This window comes from Triturus cristatus, chromosome 1_1, assembly GCF_964204655.1.
Source record: "Triturus cristatus chromosome 1_1, aTriCri1.1, whole genome shotgun sequence".
Classification (NCBI taxonomy): Eukaryota; Metazoa; Chordata; class Amphibia; order Caudata; family Salamandridae; genus Triturus; species Triturus cristatus.
Window position 1 is genome coordinate 91,830,196 of NC_140579.1, and position 23,240 is coordinate 91,853,435.

Sequence of the window (23,240 nt, forward strand, 5' to 3'; positions counted from 1 at the left end):
GGTATGATTCCAACATGTTTGATACCAAACATTATAGGATTTGCTGCAGCCGATTTCGAGATTGTCATCGCGTAATTACGCAATGCCCCCTTTATAGTATATGGTTGCTTCACTTACAGCCTGGGAGAATGGGCTCCGTAGGCTCTAGGGGTGTCCTACTCATGCAGGGGCACCCTCACACTTAGAACCAAGCACCCTGCCTTCAGGATTGCAAAGACCTGCTAACGGGGTGACTTATAGGTTTTAAGTGCAGTGACCCTAGATATAGGAAACCAAATCTTTAGTAAGTGGTGCTAGCACCAGCTTATAAAGGCTGCAATGGCAGGCCTGTAGTTCTATTTTGAATGGTCTCCCATGCGTGGCATAATGCATGATTCAGCCCAGGGGGAAGCTCTGGGGTACCTATGCCCTGGGTACCTTAGTACCGTATACTAGGGACTGATAAGGGTACCCCAGTATCCAATCTGGGATGTACCCAAGTACTGAACATAACACTTTAAGGGAGAAAGCAGATCGACTGTGGTCCTGATTAGCAGGATCTCATTCAGACTAGTCAATGACAGCTTAGCACCAGGCAAAAAATGGGGGTAAACATAAAAACAGATATTACCTTCCTACAGCAGTCAACTGGGAGCAGGATCACTGGAACATACAAGCAAAACTCACCGAGCTGGAGGGCAGAAATCGAAAAGCGAATCTGCACTTTTCAGGCATCCATGAATGATCAGAAAAATATGATATGATTGCTTTTTTGAAAAGCTGCTGGTTCAAAATAATAGGCATCACATTTGACCGCCTTTGGTATTCCACAGAGCACATAGGGTCCAAACGCGGGCTGCTGGTAAGGGCTAATAGCCAGAGGCAAATCACAGTATGCTTCATCCAACACCAATAGGCACAACAAGTACTTCAGGCAGCAAAACGTAAGGGAGAATGTGTATATGGTGACCAAAAGATCTTTGCCTTTCAGGATTTCTCGAACGAGGCTGTATAGAAACTGAAACGTTTCCTGGCCCTGCGACCATGGCTTAAAAGATGCAGATCCAATACAGCCTCTTTGAGCTGGCTACCAGGTTAATAACCCATGAAGGCCACACAACAGAGTTTGCTGGCCCATATCAACTGGACATGTTCATATGTGTTCTGGGCTCCTTGGAAGCAGATAGCACACAGCTACGATTTAAACACACTAACTCTCCCCAGCTACACGGGTATCCCAGCTTGACAATGTATCATCTGAAAGAAAAAATACTTGAAGAAGTCACAAAACTCTGGCCATCAGTAGAGCAACGCTAACACCGTCAACACCAACCCGCCCACTCACCCCTCCCCAGATAGAAAAGTCGAGATCCCCACACACATCAATGCATTGAGACCATGTTGACTGACGTCTTCATATCTAAAATGGCGGGCATAGAGCTTTGGTGATACTTGTTCATCTTGGAACTCACAGAGGACAGCAATGTGGATTGTAGTAAGCTGCAGAGTCCCCTTGACTAGAGAGCGGACTCCTCGGCAGATATTTTCTTTGGATGATACGATATCATAGAGTGAAGTGTGGGGAGGAGGCTCTGGGGGATTGCTAGATACTTGCTGTGATTATGCATTTGGTAAAAATCCATAGGTTTGCGCAGACCGCAGGTATGGGTCTGAGTTATGATATCCTGGGATACTCCTTTTGAGGGATAGAGCGAGCTTTTTACCACACATTGCTCGCAATGATGACCCATGATTATCAGATTTCTCTGACACCGGAGGCCCCTCTGTGCCGACTAAAACGCCCTGTCATTAGTTCCCAATGGAAATAATCTGAGGGTCTTCCTACACAGGCTGGTCTCTATGCTTGGTGTTTCAGTGACTCACTCAACTAGTGCTGCATTACACACACCCATAGTAGTTAGCCTTCCAGAGAAGAGGGGTCTGCCCTGTATGGCTCTGACCTGGATCTGTAGCATTAAGTAAACAAAACACACTTATGCACTTGTCACCAACACTATCACTATTTTATTTGAAGCACCTACGAGCAACCCCGACTCACACACACACCACTTTCAGGCTAAAGGTATAAAACATCTCCAACATAGAGACATTATTCCTCAGAGTGCACCACTAGCCCGACTCACCCCCCCCCCACTTTATTAGTGGAGAGTAGACCAGTGAAAGGCTGGTTTTTGCTCATGCGCCTAATAACTACCCACCATGACCTGCTGATTGTTTCACTAAATGCCAATGAGTTAACGAATTACATTCAGTGGTAAAACTCTCTTACCTGAAAGTGCTCACCCCAGATATCGGGCTATTTTAAGAGACGCACCTCTCAAATTGAGAAAGTGAAAAACGGAGGAAACACTGGGTGGAAAAGGTACACCGCTCTAGCAAACGACGTGAAGCAGCAACTCCAGACACTTCCTAAAGGGCCTTTTGGAAAGGAAGGGTGGCAATTTTGATCAGGAAAGTGCACCCGGTTTGAGTCACTTACACCTCGGCAGAGCCAGGTGGCCACTATGGGCCCCATTTATGAAAAGTGACGCATCGCTGCGAGAAAACAGCGTGCTTTTTGTTCTCTGCTGGCTGTTTGGTGTTTCCTGCTCTACCGGGGCCGGGCTTTGCTCCGCCCTCTACACCCGCTGTCTTGACCTTACCGGGGCTTCACAGGCTACTTGACTCGGTCGGACGGGCTTGGCTCCGCCGGACCACAACCCCCAGCATTCCTAGGGGCAGGACGCCTCACAATCCCGCGCCAGGAGGCGCTTAAAGGCAGGCTCGGTGCTGAGTCCCTCGGCGTGCTGTTTGTTCTCTGCTGGCTGTTTGGTTTTTCCTGCTCTACCGGGGCTGGGCTTTGCTCCGCCCTCTACACCCGCTGTCTTGACCTTACCGGGGCTTCACAGGCTACTTGACTCGGTCGGCCGGGCTTGGCTCCGCCAGACCACAACACCCAGCATTCCTAGGGGCAGGACGCCTCACAATCCCGCGCCAGGAGGCGCTTAAAGGCGGGCTCGGTGCTGAGTCCCTCGGCGTGCTGTTTGTTCTCTGCTGGCTGTTTGGTGTTTCCTGCTCTACCGGGGCCGGGCTTTGCTCCGCCCTCTACACCCGCTGTCTTGACCTTACCGGGGCTTCACAGGCTACTTGACTCGGTCGGCCGGGCTTGGCTCTGCCGGACCACAACCCCCAGCATTCCTAGGGGCAGGACTCCTCACAATCCCGCGCCAGGAGGCGCTTAAAGGCGGGCTCGGTCCCTCGTCCCTCGAGGACGCGCCGGGCTAAGCCCGGGCAAAGGGCGGGCCCTCAGAGGCCTGAAGAGACTGGACTGGGCCGGGAGATTTTGGGTTTGTAGTGCCGGACTTCATTCGCAAAGAGAGACTCTACCTGTTTTATCTGTTTTTCATTGTATAGTGTCATTTGTTTTGTGCATTAAGTTACATGTGATATATCCGATATAATGTCTAAATTGAAACCAGTTAAAACCGCTCCCGTGCTGGGGACCTTGGATAATTACCTGGTGCAAAAAGTAAATCGTATAAATAACGATCGTAGGACCTCCTTGGGATTGGGGAGCACTTTAGAGGTAGAGGAAGATATGCCCTTGCTGGTCGCCGACATGGATGGGGGCATTAACCTGGACACTAGAGAGAGGGCTGAGATACCGGTTGTTGCCCAGGTGCATGCAGATCCACATGTAGATCCGATGGACACCTCGATTGAGGAAATAGAGGAGGTACCATCAGTTCCAAGGCCGGTGCGATCCTGTAGGAAAGCACAAATAAAACGGGCTGGGAAGTATAATAAAAATAGATCAGATTCAACTCAGTCAGTTTGTAATGGCTCAAAATCCTCTACACTCAGTAGAAATAGTGAGGGCAATGCTAATATAAATCTAGAGCAATTTACTTTACTGATTAACACCTTGGAAGTAAAGATAGAGGCTAAACTAGAGGAGATGTTAAGACCTTTGGCTACTAAGCTTGACATTTTGGCATTGGAAGTAGACAGACTTGGTGGTCTGTTAACTACACACTTGGCATCAGTTATTACAGCTGGAGTTCAGGTTGTGGAAAAGAGGCAGAAAATTACGATAGGGAATGCACAGCGGCTTTCTCAGCATGTCGCTGCAGCAGTAACAGTTCCTCCTGTGACACTAGCCATACCTCCCCTGTCTACATATCCCACAATAGCCCTGGAGGGTAGACATGATCCCAGGCATATGAGGAAAAGCCGCTATCTTAATCTCCCTCCTGAGTGCGCACCATATGTGGTGGTGCTGTCTAATGTTCCACCTTGTGATGACCATCTAGCTTTACCATATGGGGAATCCCACACCTCATTAAAAAACAAAACAGTTGCATGACTCAGCAAAAATTGTGGTTTTCCTGTTGCATATTCGGACCAAATAATAGCAGTAAGAAGGGTGAATTGGGTTGGTCCGTCCAGAAAATCAAGCAGTGGGGATTGTATTGTCGTTAATTTTAAGCATCCCCAACACGTGGCAACAATTTTATTAAGAGCATCTTCATTATTGTGCAACATGAATAGTATATGTGTTCGCCCACTGGGCTATTTCTATGCACACCTGAATAAAGATCCGCGTCCTCAAAAGAGAATTAGGCCAGCAAATTCAATTCAGATCCCTGCCCTGGATGCACCATATGTGTACAATGTTAATCAAGGTGGGTATGGGCTCTCTGTAGAAACACAGAATAGACTTAATTTTGCTGGCCATTGCAATAATGGGTTTAACGTGGACATACAGAATATATATGATGCTCTGTCTGGCCTGGAGGTATGCGACTGACGTGAGGTGTCTGTGGGTCTGGGTAATGTAATACCAGCTGAGATATCACCCATTAAGACCATACAGGCTACAGCTAGTTGTAATAATGTTATTTCCTGGAATATTGCAGGCCTGGCATCAAAGATGACGGATGACAATTGGATTATGTACATTAAGCAATTTATGATCATCTGCCTGCAGGAGACATGGTCAGTGGAATGTGATTTTTTCCTTGAAAGGTATAAGGCCTTTTATGTTCCTGCAATAGCATCAAGTAGAGGTAGGCCTAAGGGGGGACTGGTGATTTTTATTTCCGTTACACTCTCTTGTAAAATTCGTAGAATTTTAACAGCAAATACTGGATTTATAGGCTTAGTATTGAATGGAGAAAGTTGTCTGGCTGGTTTGGTCAATTTTTATAACGCTGTCAATGTCAACACGGGTTCTAACCAAATATTTGCACTAAATGAATTTATTAACTCTTCATTGAGGGAATGCCTCCATAACCTTATAATTATGGGAGATTTTAATGTTCATCCTTGCGGTGATCCCCTGTCGAAATGTTTAATGGATTTGCAGTGTGACCGCCTTGGCGGTTTGCATTTGGAACATACGATAGAAGGGGAATTCTTTAATGATTTATTGAGCTGTTTAGATCTTTCTTTGGCTATGGCTTTGAGGGATCCCACAAAGTGTTTTGATACCCCAACTTTTAAAGGCCATGGGAGGGGTACTTTTATTGATTATGTGTTACTCTCTTTCCCTATGCAGTCATTTGTGGACTCTTTTACTATCGAACAAAGTGAATTCAGTGATCATAATCCACTCACTGTTCATTTGAAGGGTCCCTGGATAATTAAAGAAGATCGGAAATGCTTCAATGGCAGGTTGAGCACAATCGATGGGAGACGGCGCCTCAGATGGTCAATGATTACTCCTGACCTATTATATAAAAATATTAGGGAGAACTGCACGCAGGACATTAAGAACTGTATTCGAGAAGGGGCAGACCCGAATCAGGTTCTTGGTGCTTTTCAAAGCTTGACGGAGAAAGTGTCTGAGTTGATGACGGTCCCAGTAAAGACCATAGAGAATGAGGGCCCGAGATGGTTTAATCATGCTTGCTCCATGGCAGCACGCAATCTAAGGATAGCCTTGGCAGCTAATCCTAGAATAAAAACGAATGTAAAGTTGTGTCGCAAAGAATATAAGTCTGCCATTGCTACACGCAAGGAGTTGTTAAGAGCGGAGGCTTGGGATGAGATTCTTGATCCCTCTACTTTAAAATGCAGCTCTAGATTCTGGGCGGTAGTAAAAAAAACATTTTTGGTCCAGGACCCGGGTGATGGTCTAGAATGCTGCATAAAAAAGGAAGAATGGGAATCACACTTCAAACAATTGTATAGTTGTGTGGTGACTGAAAATGTAAACCTGCTCCCTGGTAATAATGGTGGAATTATTACATTTGATAGAGGCGAGGTTATGGAGGGCATAGTGGGACTCACAGCCAGGAAAGCTCCTGGCCCTGATGGGATCCCACCAGACTTATACAAGTCTGAACCTAGCTTTTGGGCTCCCATTTTAGAGTCTGTTTTTAACGCTGCTGCTGAAATTGGCTGTCCCCCTTCATGGGGAGTTTCAACGATTGTCCCTGTCTTTAAGAAGGGGGATAGGGGTAGTCCCTTTTGCTACAGGCCAATTTCATTAATTGACTCTATGGTTAAAGTTGTGGGGAGAATCCTGCTGCAGAGACTGTCAAACTGGGCGCTAGAAAATAACATCATGTCCATTTCCCAGTATGGCTTCTGCAGTGGTCGTTCCACTATAACCCAGTGCCTTAATCTTTTCTTAATATTAAGTAAATACACTGTTGTCCAGAAGGGCACCGTCCATCTCGCCTTCATGGACCTGTCATCAGCCTTCGACTGTGTTAACAGGGGAAGGCTGTGGCAGTCCATGAGGGAGAAGGGTGTGGATAGTGGGATTGTTAATTTTCTGGTAGACCTACACAGTAACACTAGTGCTAATGTTAGGTATTCGTCAGATCTGTGCACCACTGGCAACTTCGATATTAAGAAGGGTGTGCGTCAAGGCTGTATTCTCGCCCCCTTTCTTTTTAACTTTTATATTAATGAGTTAGATACCGTTTTACAAAAGGTACAGGCTGACTGTCCCAGAGTTGGTAGGCGGGGTATTCCTGTTCTTTTATATGCAGATGATGCGGTTTTAATCTCTAGAACCGAGAAGGGTCTCCAAGCCTTATTAAATGCTTTTAAATTGTTTATGACAGACAGAGACCTAATGGTCAACAATTCTAAATCATTTATTATGCAAGTTGGCCTACAGCCAAAAAGGAACTTTGTATTTAAATTAGATGATGTATCCATCCCCATCTCGAAATCGTTCTCGTATCTTGGGGTCCTATTTGATACTAAATTAAGTTGGGGCCCCCATTTGGCCAAAAAAAAAGGGGAACTGGCAAGGGTTAATGCTACCATTTTTAACTTTGCAACGAAATTGGGGAAGAAGCCCAACAATGCCATGATGAAACTTTATAATGCAAAATCAGTGGCAACTGCTGTTTATGGCAGTGAATTATGGGGCTATGTGGCTGGCGAACAGCTACAGGTGGCTGAAAACGCCTTTATGAAGCGTCTTCTATGTGTTCCAATTGGCACATCTAACTTGGCAGTACATGAAGAATTGGGGGCACAATATTTATGTGACATCTTTTCTCTACGCCCTCTGACTTGTTGGGCAAAACTGTGGTTGAATCAGGACATCCCATTAACCCACTTGATTGTGAAAGACCTTTTGTCCCATGATAAGGCAATGTGCACCCCCTGGTTAAAATATCTCAAATCCTGTTTTTCTCGACTTGGTTGTCTGGAGTTGTTTGAAAATCCAAGTGGGATTGTAAGAGGGGATGTGGAGGCAATTAAGCGTGCCGTTTATATGGGGAGAAGGGTTCAACGAGAGGGAGAGGAGCTCCTGAAACCCAGTATCAGGAAATATGTCATGTTAAAAACTTGCGAGACAATGGAGCCATATTTGATGGGCTCATTTAGTTCCCATGAGAAGATCTTGCTGTCAAGGTTCAGGTTAAATATTTTTCATCATCTGTTAATTAGACCTAAAAAATATATTTTTAACAAGGCTGCAGCTCCCTGTGGCTGCGACGGAAAGTCTCCACAGGATATGCTGCATTTTATATTTTTATGTAAATTTTATGAATACCCGCGCAAACGCTATCTGGTAGCTCTTTTAAAGAAACTCAATTTTAAACAGATCAGACCAGCACTTATGTATTTACAACTTTTGCACGGTGACAGTGTTCTCCATGTAACTGAATTTTTAAAATTGTCTGTTAAATTGAGAAACTGTATGGACCAATGAGGCTGTTTTTCTGCCTCATTTACCTCAGGAACCTATATGGACTATACAATGCCTTGCGCCATTTGCACTTTATTAACTATGAATTTATTGTACGGAATTTCATATCTGTTTCTCTTTTTAACTGTGATGTTTATATGTATACTTTTATGGTTTGAATCAAAACCGAAATACAGTCTTTATTGATTGATTGAAAAGAAGTGTACAACCCTTACCCTGTCCCTTTCACAGGAGGTCACATCTGACTACAAGAAAAGAAGTGTACAACCCATGGCTTATTCCTGGCAGAGGAGGTCACATCTGACTACGAGAAAAGAAGTGTACAACCCATGGCTTATTCCTGGCAGAGGAGGTCACACCTGACTGGGAGAAAAGAAGTGTACAACCCTTGGCTTGTTCCTTGTAGAGGAGGTCACCCGAGCCCTGCAGCCAGTTCCTGATACCAAGCCATGTGTACATGCACTAGGATGGGGGTCTTGATTAATCAGACGCTGTCTCGGGCGGCCCCTCTTTCCATGTTCTGGATCGTGTCCTCTCTCTTCTTCCACACAGTGGAGCACAATTCCTTCTTGACCTGCAATCCTGCACGAGGCACACAGTGACCCTACACACAAAGGATGTGGCCGATTCACTGATTGCGATTGGTCATGTGTGTAGTTTCTTTATCCATCGGTGGGGCTTGTGTTGACAGAGTCATCGACTATCCGTTTGATCCCAAATTGTACCTTCTAATATATCTCATGGACATTATAAGAGTACAATGATGTTGGCGTTGAGAACGGCTCCATTTTTTACCGGGAGGAAACCACAGATCCACAGTCCAGCCGGGCGCCATTTTGTAGTAAGTTCAATTTAACGCCTGCCAGCGGAATCCTTGCAGCCAGCAGAGAGCAGACCTGGAAGGGGAAAGAAAGAGGAAATATTACACCCAGCACAGCATTAATTTCATATTTCAATATTTAATTCATGGTCCCTAAGTAGATTTTGGTTGCACCTTGGTGCAGGCAAATTGGGGACCAACACTTCATTATCATTCTGTGCGATATTGCTGTCTCTTACAAAAACAGAACTTCACAGCACAATTAAAGTTCTAAGGGCCAGATGTACAAAAAGTCAGTTTGTGATGTCCTAATTGCGAATTTTTATGATTCGCAATTAGGAAATCGCAAATACCCATGTACAAATGTGTCTTAGACACATTTTGTGATTCCCCAGTGGGTCGCAAATAGACCTACCTCATTAATATTCATGAGGTAGGTCTTGCTTTCGAACCCATTGGGAAAGGCCTGCTGGGGTCAGCAGACCACCATGTCTGAGACTGTTTTTTTAATAAAGCAATTTTTTTTTGTAATGCAGCCCGTTTTCCTTTAAGGAAAATGGGATGTATTCCAAAAACACAATCATTTGCAATGCAATAGGTCTCGCATTTATGCGAGTTTAAGCTTTTGGCATTGTAAATGACATTGCCTTTTATTTATGTTTTAAAAACGAAAACAAAAATAAAAGACATTGTTATTTGCAATGTCAATAGCTCAAACTCATGTAAATGTGAGATCTATGCATTGCAAATGCTTGTATTCATGTGTTTTGAAAACCTGTGAGTGGTGCTTAAACACGCACTTTGTACTTATAGTCACTGGCTAGCAGTAACTGTGCCTCTTTTACTGCCATCCTTGCTTCTCATAAGCAAAACCTATAAGTACAAAGTGCATGTTTATGCACCGTTTACAGGTTTTCAAAACACATAGATAAAAGGCATTGTCATTTAAACTGCCACTAGCTAGGACTCTCGCAAATGTGAGACCTATTGCATTGCAAATGCTTGTTAATTTTACAAAGTAGTTGGGGAATATGCCTGTCCCTGAAGTTTTACACATCTAAGCAGCAAAAACAAATGTGCAATATGGGGTATCGTAGACATAGACCCCGTCAACAAGTGGAGGAGGCTTTTGCCCAAAAATTGCTATCATTGCCCCAAAGTTGCTCAAATGACATCCGCCATGGTGAGTTGGGACTCCCGTACATTAGTGATGTAATTCGCCTCGCCCCACTGTGACTGGGGCACTCCCTTTGGAGGAGGGTGACGGTCCCTTTAAACCAGGAAGTGTTACGAGACTGTCTTAAGTTGGATCTTGCTAAAAAGATACCCAGAATGAGATATATTGGCTCCACACTGGCGAGGTTGGGTTTGCGTGAATTATTTGATACCCACACAGACTGCGCTACCTTTCTTAAGGCTAATTCGAAACAGATGTTTCTTGCAGATGTTGCTGCCATTACATGAATGGAAAATAAAAACAAAAGTGTTAGTGTACATAATATGTCTCCAACAGTAAATTTGGATGCAAAGTTTTATTTGGCTAAGGTTTCATTTAAATTTGATACCACTTATGTTGGGATTTCTGGCAAATATCCACCTGCACAAAATTCTTTCCTTTGCCCTTGGGATGGCGCATCTGTCCAGTCAGTTCAGCACATGGTTTTCTTTTGCTCGTTCTACTCCCATCAAAGGAAAACAATAATAGGTCCTTACTTGCTCAGCGCTAACTTTACTCATTATAGGCTAGCACTGTTACAGTTCCAACAGCTTGAGAATCTTGTGGTGTCCTATGTACTTGCGGCTTTGCTTTGGTCCGCGTGAAATGCAGGAAAGAACTTTAGACCTATGGGATGGGGGACGCGCGTCCCAAGATTGCAACTTTTAACGGGTTCCTGGGAAGCCGAAATTAACTGTTTCCGATTCATTATAATTCCCTCTCTTGCATTATGGTAAGTAAAAACAAAATGTACAAAGTAGCCCGAACAGATGAATATAAATTGCTGAGCCAAAATGTTTTAATGTAGCTTATAGGGGTATTGGCTATTAGCCCCTGAACACTATATCAAGGTTTTATGAGTATGAATTAATTACACATGTGTAAAAGTTGCCAGGCATAGGACTTTGTTTTATTCGCTGGAAATTGTTTTACCATCTAGTATGCATTTTAACTCTGATAGTTTTAAGATATACAGATGTTGCAATATGTTTGTATTAATTTCGATACATGCCATTTTAATGCAGCGGAAGCAATTCGAAATAAAGTTTGTAAAAAAAAAAAGTATTGAGACATGGATGAACACAATTTTTCTTTAATTAAGTATTATATTATTTTGTAAAATCCTAATTAAAATACAAAAAATAAAATAATTTGTTAGGTCTTACACATTAAAATGTTACAGCCAGTATACAGTATATCGCCCACATCTTATTGCATTTAAGCTCTGGAACAGATCTACTTAAAGGAGCGTCGCAGGCTGGCTGTTAAGGTCTGCCATTTCTCATATTGTTTCCTAAATAGTCCATTCTGGGGCTGCCCAAAATAGTGGCCTCGTGAGCTGGATTCACACCAGTTTTTCATAACAATCACCAAGTGTGTCAATGATTATCATAGAGACTCATTAAGTGTAAATGTATCTTCTGTGGGTCTCCAAACAATCTGACATGGATCTGGCCCTCCCGAGCCTACGCTGGACACTCTGGAGACATTGTCCACCTTCATGTTATAGGTTCAACACTTGATCAGGGTAATATGAAATGTATTGGGATGAAATGACACCTCCATAATGCATGCATCCTTGTACTATGAATGCACTTTAGAACACATTACAAGAGGGCTCTTAATAACGATTTGGGGTAAACAAAAGTTTCTCCCAAATTAGTATTACTGGCTTTGCAGTAATTGCGCATGTGATATTACCACATTCGAAATTACAACAAATGATAATAAGGGTAAACTCACCAGGTCCATCCAGGTGGAATTCGCCCCCTACAAAAAAGTCAGAAATTCAGGAATGACATGCATAAATCGGTGGTAAATTACCAGTAGATATGGTATCAGCAATACCGGTTCCAGTATTACCACCCTGCATTGTCATGCCACACGTGATTCAGGCATCTGAGCAGGAAGTTCTGTGCTGCTCCTGTATGCTTAAGGCTTGCTATTTCTCTAAAGTAGATGGGATAACAATCCAATCCCTTTCTTATGTGGACCCTATGCTCCTGGTAGAGCTAAGCCCAAGTGGGTTACACTGGGGCTTTACCACTGCCCTCGGGCACTAGAAATTAAGAGTTATGCAACAATCTACAAAAACATTTGTGATGGGCTTAGGTCGAGAAATATTAGAGCATTCTAAAAAAAGGCCATGGAATGTATGAAACCACCGCAATTTAACGTGTTCCTTCATATACGAAAATGTGCATTCTTGCTGAAAATGAAACTGTTAAGGCCCCTGAAATTTGGTACCCCTCGGGATGTCTTAAGAGAGGCTGGCACCCACTTAAGCTTTGTGCCTTCTTTTCATACTGCAAGCACAGTAGGGTCGGCAACTGGTCTCAAACCCGAACTGTGCCCGGCTAAACACAGACTCCAGAACATCCAGTGGCTTTGTTAACTGGACTTGAGTGAGATCCATGTTCCAGTTTTTCTTGCTGGACTTTTGAGCTGTGTTTTGTAGGGATCTGAACTGAGTCGGTTATCCATGCACCCTGAGCTCAAGCCGTAGGGAACTGAACTGAGTCGGTTATCCATGCACCCTGAGCTCCAGCCGTAGGGAACTGAACTGAGTCGGTTATCCATGCACCCTGAGCTCCAGCCGTAGGGAACTGAACTGAGTCGGTTATCCATGCACCCTGAGCTCCAGCCGTAGGGATCTGAACTGAGTCGGTTATCCATGCACCCTGAGCTCCAGCCGTAGGGAACTGAACTGAGTCGGTTATCCATGCACCCTGAGCTCCAGCCGTAGGAAACTGAACTGAGTCGGTTATCCATGCACCCTGAGCTCCAGCCGTAGGGATCTGAACTGAGTCGGTTATCCATGCACCCTGAGCTCCAGCCGTAGGGAACTGAACTGAGTCGGTTATCCATGCACCCGGAGCTCCAGCCGTAGGGATCTGAACTGAGTTGGTTATCCATGCACCCGGAGCTCCAGCCGTAGGGATATGAACTGAGTCGGTTATCCATGCACCCTGAGCTCCAGCCGTAGGGATCTGAACAGAGTCGGTTATCCATGCACCCGGAGCTCCAGCCGTAGGGAACTGAACTGAGTCGGTTATCCATGCACCCGGAGCTCCAGCCGTAGGGATCTGAACTGAGTCGGTTATCCATGCACCCTGAGCTCTAGCCGTAGGGATCTGAACTGAGTTGGTTATCCATGCACCCGGAGCTCCAGCCGTAGGGATCTGAACTGAGTCGGTTATCCATGCACCCTGAGCTCCAGCCGTAGGGACCTGAACTGAGTCGGTTATCCATGCACCCGGAGCTCCAGCCGTAGGGATCTGAACTGAGTTGGTTATCCATGCACCCGGAGCTCCAGCCGTAGGGATCTGAACTGAGTCGGTTATCCATGCACCCTGAGCTCCAGCCGTAGGGATCTGAACTGAGTCGGTTATCCATGCACCCTGAGCTCCAGCTGTAGGGATCTGATCTGAGTCGGTTATCCATGCACCCGGAAATCCAGCCATATTCTATCTAGATGGACACATTGCTTCTCTTCGTCTGGTCCTCTCTCCCATCCTCTGTCCAGCTGACCACTTGAGAGTTAGCACACAGGGCCCAGGAAATCCTGCTGGCTTCTAGAACACCAAAAAGCTTCACCGTGAATAAACACTGCCCATATGCAGGGACAATGTTTTTCTAAGGCAGTGGAGGGCAAAATTGTCTGGCAGGGATGCCTAAATACAGCAACAAAGCGTATTATGAGGCAGCCGTATTATTTTGCTATTTCGTCGTTTTCACATATTGTCTGGTCAGAGGTTTCATTCACCTTCTTAGCACGTGTTCGATACCGGAATACCTCAATCAGCAACAGAAAGGTGACCAGTTAACCTTTATAAATAATCTTCCAGTGCTTTCCACCATGCGTGACACTTTTTAAAGTAACATTTAATATTTAAAGAGCTAGACAATGATTCGCAGAAGTCGGCAGTTTACACAATAGATACTACATCTTTGGACATGTGTCAAATGCCTGTATTCCATAATTGTACGGGAAACACAATGGAGCAGAGGAAAATGCCAGGAGAAATATGCCGTGAGAATGCTGCGCAGAGAGGAAAGATACGCTATTGATTACTGTGCCAAGATACATATGCCGCTGACCGAGGCAGCCACAGGGGGCCACTACAGAGGTCAGCGCTCTAGTGTCGCCTGGGCACCCTACACCCCCCCCCACCCTACTTCCTGCCTGGTCGTGACGCGAGGGGCTTCACTTCCTGGGCGTCTTGGACTTGGGGGAGGGTATATATCCCTCCCCCACCATGTTGGCGACCTCTTTGTTCGCCGTGCACGCCGTCTCCCTCCCTACCGCTTACCCGGCGTAGTGGTGCCAGGAGGGGGGCAGAGAATATTGTAATGTTTTCCTTTTTCGTTGCAGGCGAAGTTACAGGGCGATCTGGAAGCAGGCCGGTACCGGGGGTGCCGGAGCCAAATCCGAGGAGCCTCATGGGAGGGTCCTTGAAACCGTGTCGGTGCCCCGCTAGTCCTTTGGGCGGTTGTGGGTCTGAACAACCGGGGGTTTGCTATGCGACACTCCGCCCTGAAAGGGGCGTAAAAGGATGCCAATGACGATACTATGAGCTGGGATATTATGCCCGGAGAATTAGGGCCCGAAAATATAATAGAAACTGACTAATGCCCTAACAGAGTATGTGTCTTCCACCTCCCATTCCTCGGCAGCGGGACAGGCTCTAGGCTAACGCTGGGTCTATGATAATCAACCCGCATGCAATTTTATATAGCGCGAACTCGACCCAAAGGTTTCAGAGCGCTTTACGTGAGCACCAGTTCCATTACGGATGGATCCATTTATTTTAGTAGGCACGGAGAAGTTAAGTAATTTACTCAGCATCAAAGGATGTTGAACCAATGCCGAGATTGTGCGCTGTTCGCGATGATTGCACAGTGCCGGATGCTTGTCCGCACTGTGCAATCATTGAAAACGGCATCTTGCACAGTGTGAGCTGTCGTTTTCTGCCGCTCAAGTGATTTTTACTCGAGCGGCAGCTTTCTCAACACGGACTGGTAGTTTCTCATCGTGTGCGGTCGCGAGCATATGAGACTACTCGCAATGAGAAACCTGACCTCCTCGCATTGAGAATCTCGCCGGGAGGTTTATTTTCCACGCTCGCAATCGACAACTTGATGTTGCTAATCGCGAACGAAGAAAAAGTCTCGCCGGGATGTCATTTTGCCCGCTCGCGGTCACCAACTTGATGTTGAGGACTGCGAGCGAGCAAAAAATGCAAACTACGCTACGCGATTTTGCACTGTGCTATAGACAGGCAGACAGTGAATGCAGTCATTATAGAGCACCTGTAACTTTACTTACACACAGTGGCATGATGAATGATGACGCGCGGCGCTCCTCTAAAAATAAAATAAATAAGGTAAGTGACACAACTCTGTGCAGACTGCTGCAGAAAGACTAGTGACTCCATTGCAGAGCTCAGCACCTGTAACTTTACTTACCGTACAGGCTGAATGATGAAGCGCTGCCCTCCTCTGAAAGTAATTTGTCAATTCAATTTGGCTCGATGAGTGACACTAGTCCTGCATATTCCGACTTCATTGCCATGTGTAACACAAGTTCTGGATATCGATCCTCGATTTCAGCAGCAGCTTTAGTGATTTCCCTTACCGTCGACTCTTTCAATCATTTGACAGATGGCTTCATAACGCCTGCTTCAAGTATTCTGGCTCTGCTCCTTTTACTGCAGTGACAGAAGGTGCAGGACCCTGGGATGGCTGAGAGGTCTCCACCCTTTCCTGTGCCTTTCGGAGCTGATCAACATTCCATTCTTCAAATTCTCGCTCAAAGCACCGGTTGTCTTCTTTCACATAGTGAGTCACCCCCAAGCCTTCCGCAAGCAGCTCGCAGATGCACTGCTGAATAGCAGCTTTGCTCTCTGTGTGTACTAATTAGCAGCACATCACTGTGGCTTGCAGGGGAGGCGCTATAACCGCATGAAAATGCATTTCAGTGTGTTGATGCGGACCACCACAATGACGTGTGTTAGTCTAACACCTGATGCGTGGTACTTGGCAGGGCTGTGTGAGAAACTCACCTTGCATCCTTGACCTTGCTGCCCCTGTGCAGAATGCCACGGCCCATCTCCAGGTCACTACGCTTCCCAACGCAGCTGTCGGAATCAGGGCCCGAATGGCCGTAGCGGCATTGGGCGTTTCCATGGTGGGCCGCAACGGTGGGGGTCGCTTTTTGATAGTTGTAGAAAAGTGATAAAAACCCACAGACCTCCTGATGTGTGGGTATTCTTATGAAGGCACATTCCCACTTTGGATGTGTTCAGAGATTTACTCCTTTTACTGACAGAATTAAATCTGTATCCAATTAGGGAAAGGTACAGACACACCTCCAATATTAATGTGAATGCAAAACAATCCGTTTCTCCAAGAAAAAAATGGGTTCCCCAAAGAGAAAAGCAAAAACAAAAGCCAGCACGTTTTGCAGAGCATTTAAACATAAGTAAATGTACAATGTGTATATTTACAAATGTAAGATAGTTTGAAACTCTCCTTTGTAAACTGAGCGCTCACATTTTAAGTTCAAACTACCACTGTTTAGAAATCAGAAGTTGCCATGTAAAGCATAATAAACTGGCTTGCAGCATTTTTATGAAAATACAGTCTGGCTAAAAACTCGAAAGGAGGCATGCAGCTTCAAGATATAAAACTCGAGAGGTGCTTGCAATCTCAAGATATAAAACTCTAGGGGTGGCATGCGATCTCAAGACATAAAACTCCAGAGGTGCATGCAATCTCAAGATATAAAACTCCAGAGGTCGCATGAGTCTTCAGGATATAAAACTCCAGTGGTGGCATGCGTCCTCAAAATATAAAACTCCAGTGGTGGCATGTGATCTCAAGATATAAAATTCCAGTGGTGGCATGCGATCTCAAGATATAAAACTCCAGAGGTGGCATGCGTCCTCAAGATATAAAACTACAGTGGTGGCATGCGTCCTCAAGATATAAAACTCCGGAGGTGGCATGTGATCTCAAGATATAACACTCCAGAGTTGGCATGCGATCTCAAGATATAAAACTTCCGAGGTGCATGCAATCTCAAGATATAAAACTCCAGTGCTGGCATGCAATCTCAAAATATAAAACTCCAGAGGTATATGCAATCTCAAGATATTAAACTCCAGTGGTGGCATGTGATCTCAAGATGTAAAATTCCAGTGGTGGCATGTGATCTCAAGATATAAAAACTCCAGAGGTGCATGCAATCTCAAGTTATAAAACTCCAGTGGTGGCATGCGATCTCAAGATATAAAAGCTCCAGAGGAGGCATGCAATCTCAAGATATAAAAACTCCAGAGGTGCTTGCAATCTCAAGATATAAAACTCCAGAGGTGGCATGTGATCTCAAGATATAAAAACTCCAGAGGTGCATGCAATCTCAAGATATAAAACTCCAGAGGTTCATGCAATCTCAAGATATACAACTCCAGAGGTGGCATGCGTCTTCAAGATATAAAACTCCAGTGGTGGCATGCGATCTCAAGATATAAAACTCCAGAGGTGCATGCAATCTCAAGATCTAAAACTCCAGAGGTGGCATGCGTCTTCAAGATATAAAACTCCAGTGGTGGCATGCGTCCTCAAGATATAAAACTCCAGAGGTGACATGTGATCTCAAGATATAAAACTCCAGTGGTGGCATGCGATCTCAAGATATAAAACTCCAGAGGTGCATGCAATCTCAAGATATAAAAACTCCAGAGGTGCATGCAATCTCAAGATATAAAACTCCAGTGGTGGCATGCGACCACAAGATATAAAACTCCAGAGGTGGCATGTGATCTCAAGATATAAAAACTCCAGAGGTGCATGCAATCTCAAGATATAAAACTCCAGTGGTGGCATGCAATCTCAAGATATAAAACTCCAGAAGTTGCATGCAATCTCAAGATATAAAACTCCAGTGGTGGCATGGAATCTCAAGATATAAAACTCCAGAGGTGCATGCAATCTCAAGATATAAAACTCCAGTGGTGGCATGCAATCTCAAGATATAAAACTCCAGTGGTGGCATGTGTTCTCAAGATATCAAAACTCCAGTGGTGGCATGCGACCTCAAGATATAAAACTCCAGTGAGGGCATGTGACCTCAAGATATAAAAACCCCAGAGGTGCATACAATCTCAAGATATAAAAACTCCAGAAGTTGCATGCAATCTCAAGATATAAAGCTCCCGTGGTGGCATGTGGCCTCAAGATATAAAAACTCCAGAGGTGGCATGCAAGCTCATGATATAAAACTCCAATGGTGGCATGTGACCTCAAGAAATAAAACTCCAGTGGTGGCATGTGGCCTCAAGATAAAAAACTCCAGTGGTGGCATACGACCTGAAGATATAAAAACTCCAGAGGTGGCATGTGATCTCAAGATATACAAACTCCAGAGTAGGCATCCGATCTCAAGATATAAAAACTCGAGAGGTGGCATGCGATCTCAAGATATAAAAACTCCAGAGGTGGCATGTATTCTCAAGACATAAAACTCCAGTGGTCTCAAGATATAAAAACTTCAATGGTGGCATGTGATCTCAAGATATAAAAACTCCAGTGGTGGCATGCGACCTCAAGATATAAAACTCCAGTGGTGGCATGTGACCTCAAGATATAAAAACCCCAGAGGTGCATGCAATCTCAAGATATAAAACTCCAGAGGTGCATGCAATCTCAAGATATAAAACTCCAGAGGTGCATGCAATCTCAAGATATAAAACTCCAGAGGTGCATGCAATCTCAAGGTATAAAACTCCAGTGGTGGCATGTGACCTCAAGATATAAAAACCCCAGAGGTGCATGCAATCTCAAGATATAAAACTCCAGAGGTGCATGCAATCTCATGATATAAAACTCCAGAGGTGCATGCAATCTCAAGATATAAAACTCCAGAGGTGCATGCAATCTCAAGATATAAAACTCCAGAAGTTGCATGCGATCTCAAGATATAAAGCTCCAGTGGTGACATGCAGCCTCAAGATATAAAAACTCCAGTGGAGGCATGTGGCCTCAAGATATAAAAACTCCAGCAGTGGCATGCAATCTCAAGATATAATAACTCCAGAGGTGGCATGCAATCTCAAGATATAAAAACTCCAGAAGTGGCATGTGATCTCAAGATATAAAAACTCCAGAGATGGCATGTGATCTCAAGACATAAAACTCCAGTGGTAACATGTAATCTCAAGATATAAAACTCCAGTGGAGGCATGCGAACTCAAGATATAAAACTCCAGTGGAGGCATGCGAACTCAAGATATAAAACTCCAGTGGAGGCATGCGAACTCAAGATATAAAACTCCAGTGGAGGCATGCGAACTCAAGATATAAAACTCCAGTGGTGGCAAGCGGCCTCAAGATATAAAAACTGCAGTGGTGGAATGTGATCTGAAGATATAAAAACTCCAGAGGTGGAATGCGACCTGAAGATATAAAAACTCCAGAGGTGGCATGCGACCTCAAGATATAAAACTCCAGAGGTGCATGCAATCACAAGATATAAAACTCCAGTAGTGGCATGCAATCTCAAGATATGAAACTCCAGTGGTGACATGTGACCTCAAGAAATAAAACTCCAGTGGTGGCATGTGGCCTCAAGATAAAAAACTCCAGTGGTGGCATACGACCTGAAGATATAAAAACTCCAGAGGTGGCATGTGATCTCAAGATATAAAAACTCCAGAGTATGCATCCGATCTCAAGATATAAAAACTCCAGAAGTTGCATGCGATCCCAAGATATAAAGCTCCAGTGGAGGCATGCGATCTCAAGATATAAAGCTCCAGTGGTGACATGCCACCTCAAGATATAAAACTCCAGTGGTGGCATGTGGCCTCAAGATATAAAAACTCCAGAGGTGGCATGCAAGCTCATGATATAAAACTCCGGTGGTGACATGTGACCTCATGAAATAAAACTCTAGTGGTGGCATGTGGCCTCAAGATAAAAAACTCCAGTGGTGGCATACGACCTGAAGATATAAAAACTTCAGAGGTGGCATGTGATCTCAAGATATAAAAACTCCAGAGTAGGCATCCGATCTCAAGATATAAAAACTCGAGAGGTGGCATGCGATCTCAAGATATAAAAACTCCAGAGGTGGCATGTATTCTCAAGACATAAAACTCCAGTGGTAACATGTGATCTCAAGATATAAAAACTTCAATGGTGGCATGTGATCTCAAGATATAAAAACTCCAGTGGTGGCATGCGACCTCAAGATATAAAACTCCAGTGGTGGCATGTGGCCTCAAGATATTAAAACTCCAGAGGTTGCATGCAAGCTCATGATATAAAAACTCCAGTGGTGGCATGCGATCTCAAGATATAACACTCCAGAGGAGGCATGCGACCTCAAGATATAAAACTCCAGTGGTGACATGCGACCTCAAGATATAAAACTCCAGCAGTGGCATGCAATCTCAAGATATAAAAACTCCAGAGGTGCATGCAATCTCAAGATATAAAAACTCCAGAAGTGGCATGCAATCTCAAGATATAAAGATCCTGTGTTGGCATCCGACCTCAAGATATTAAAACTCCGGTGGTGGTATGCAATCTCAAGATATAAAACTCCAGAGGTATATGCAATCTCAAGATATTAAACTCCAGTGGTGGCATGTGATCTCAAGATGTAAAATTCCAGTGGTGGCATGCGTCCTCGAGATATAAAAACTCCAGTGGTGGCATACGACCTCAAGATATAAAAACTCCAGAGGTGCATGTAATCTCAAGATATAAATCTCCAGTGGTGGCATGCAATCTCAAGATATAAAACTCCAGAAGTTGCATGCAATCTCAAGATATAAAGCTCCAGTGGTGACATGCAACCTCAAGATATAAAACTCCAGTGGTGGCATACGGTCTCAATATATAAAAACTCTATTGGTGGCATGCGACCTCAAGATATAATAACTCTTAAGGTGGCATGCGACCCCAGATATAAAACTCCAGAGGTGTATGCAATATCAAGATATAAAACTCCAGTGTTGGCATACGGTCTCAATATATAAAAACTCCAGTGCTAGCATGTGACCTCAAGATATAAAGGGTTCTTTTTACTAGAAAAGGTCAGAACGCCCACAGCAACACCCATTGCCCGACCCTTTGCCGCAGAGGACTGCAGCGGAAAGCTGCACATTTACAAGGCGGCTTTAAGCCACACTAAGTGGCTTACGCAACCTTGCAAATATTGATAATAGCGCTACGCCACCGGAGCATCAAAAAAAGAGACGCTTCAGTGGCGATATGGGCTTGTAAATATACTCCAAGAACTCCAGTGGTGGCATGCGATCTCAAGATATAAAACTCCAGAGGTGCATGCAATCTCAAGATCTAAAACTCCAGAGGTGGCATGCGTCTTCAAGATATAAAACTCCAGTGGTGGCATGCGTCCTCAAGATATAAAACTCCAGAGGTGACATGTGATCTCAAGATATAAAACTCCAGTGGTGGCATGCGATCTCAAGATATAAAACTCCAGAGGTGCATGCAATCTCAAGATATAAAAACTCCAGAGGTGCATGCAATCTCAAGATATAAAACTCCAGTGGTGGCATGCGACCACAAGATATAAAACTCCAGAGGTGGCATGTGATCTCAAGATATAAAAACTCCAGAGGTGCATGCAATCTCAAGATATAAAACTCCAGTGGTGGCATGCAATCTCAAGATATAAAACTCCAGAAGTTGCATGCAATCTCAAGATATAAAACTCCAGTGGTGGCATGGAATCTCAAGATATAAAACTCCAGAGGTGCATGCAATCTCAAGATATAAAACTCCAGTGGTGGCATGCAATCTCAAGATATAAAACTCCAGTGGTGGCATGTGTTCTCAAGATATCAAAACTCCAGTGGTGGCATGCGACCTCAAGATATAAAACTCCAGTGAGGGCATGTGACCTCAAGATATAAAAACCCCAGAGGTGCATACAATCTCAAGATATAAAAACTCCAGAAGTTGCATGCAATCTCAAGATATAAAGCTCCCGTGGTGGCATGTGGCCTCAAGATATAAAAACTCCAGAGGTGGCATGCAAGCTCATGATATAAAACTCCAATGGTGGCATGTGACCTCAAGAAATAAAACTCCAGTGGTGGCATGTGGCCTCAAGATAAAAAACTCCAGTGGTGGCATACGACCTGAAGATATAAAAACTCCAGAGGTGGCATGTGATCTCAAGATATACAAACTCCAGAGTAGGCATCCGATCTCAAGATATAAAAACTCGAGAGGTGGCATGCGATCTCAAGATATAAAAACTCCAGAGGTGGCATGTATTCTCAAGACATAAAACTCCAGTGGTCTCAAGATATAAAAACTTCAATGGTGGCATGTGATCTCAAGATATAAAAACTCCAGTGGTGGCATGCGACCTCAAGATATAAAACTCCAGTGGTGGCATGTGACCTCAAGATATAAAAACCCCAGAGGTGCATGCAATCTCAAGATATAAAACTCCAGAGGTGCATGCAATCTCAAGATATAAAACTCCAGAGGTGCATGCAATCTCAAGATATAAAACTCCAGAGGTGCATGCAATCTCAAGGTATAAAACTCCAGTGGTGGCATGTGACCTCAAGATATAAAAACCCCAGAGGTGCATGCAATCTCAAGATATAAAACTCCAGAGGTGCATGCAATCTCATGATATAAAACTCCAGAGGTGCATGCAATCTCAAGATATAAAACTCCAGAGGTGCATGCAATCTCAAGATATAAAACTCCAGAAGTTGCATGCGATCTCAAGATATAAAGCTCCAGTGGTGACATGCAGCCTCAAGATATAAAAACTCCAGTGGAGGCATGTGGCCTCAAGATATAAAAACTCCAGCAGTGGCATGCAATCTCAAGATATAATAACTCCAGAGGTGGCATGCAATCTCAAGATATAAAAACTCCAGAAGTGGCATGTGATCTCAAGATATAAAAACTCCAGAGATGGCATGTGATCTCAAGACATAAAACTCCAGTGGTAACATGTAATCTCAAGATATAAAACTCCA

The 23,240-nt window shown here is 44.4% G+C and overlaps 1 protein-coding gene across 1 annotated transcript in view; it reads right to left on the bottom strand.

Annotated features, from left to right (window-relative positions):
• Window positions 1–8,314: 8,314 nt before the first annotated feature.
• LOC146869583 (uncharacterized) overlaps window positions 8,315–23,240 on the bottom strand; it is a 167,286-nt gene continuing 152,360 nt past the window's right edge. The window contains exon 4 of the mRNA XM_085606376.1: window positions 8,315–9,057. Coding sequence (XP_085462502.1) covers window positions 8,953–9,057 — 105 coding nt within the window. The 3' untranslated portion in view covers window positions 8,315–8,952. The remainder of the gene's footprint in view (window positions 9,058–23,240) is intronic.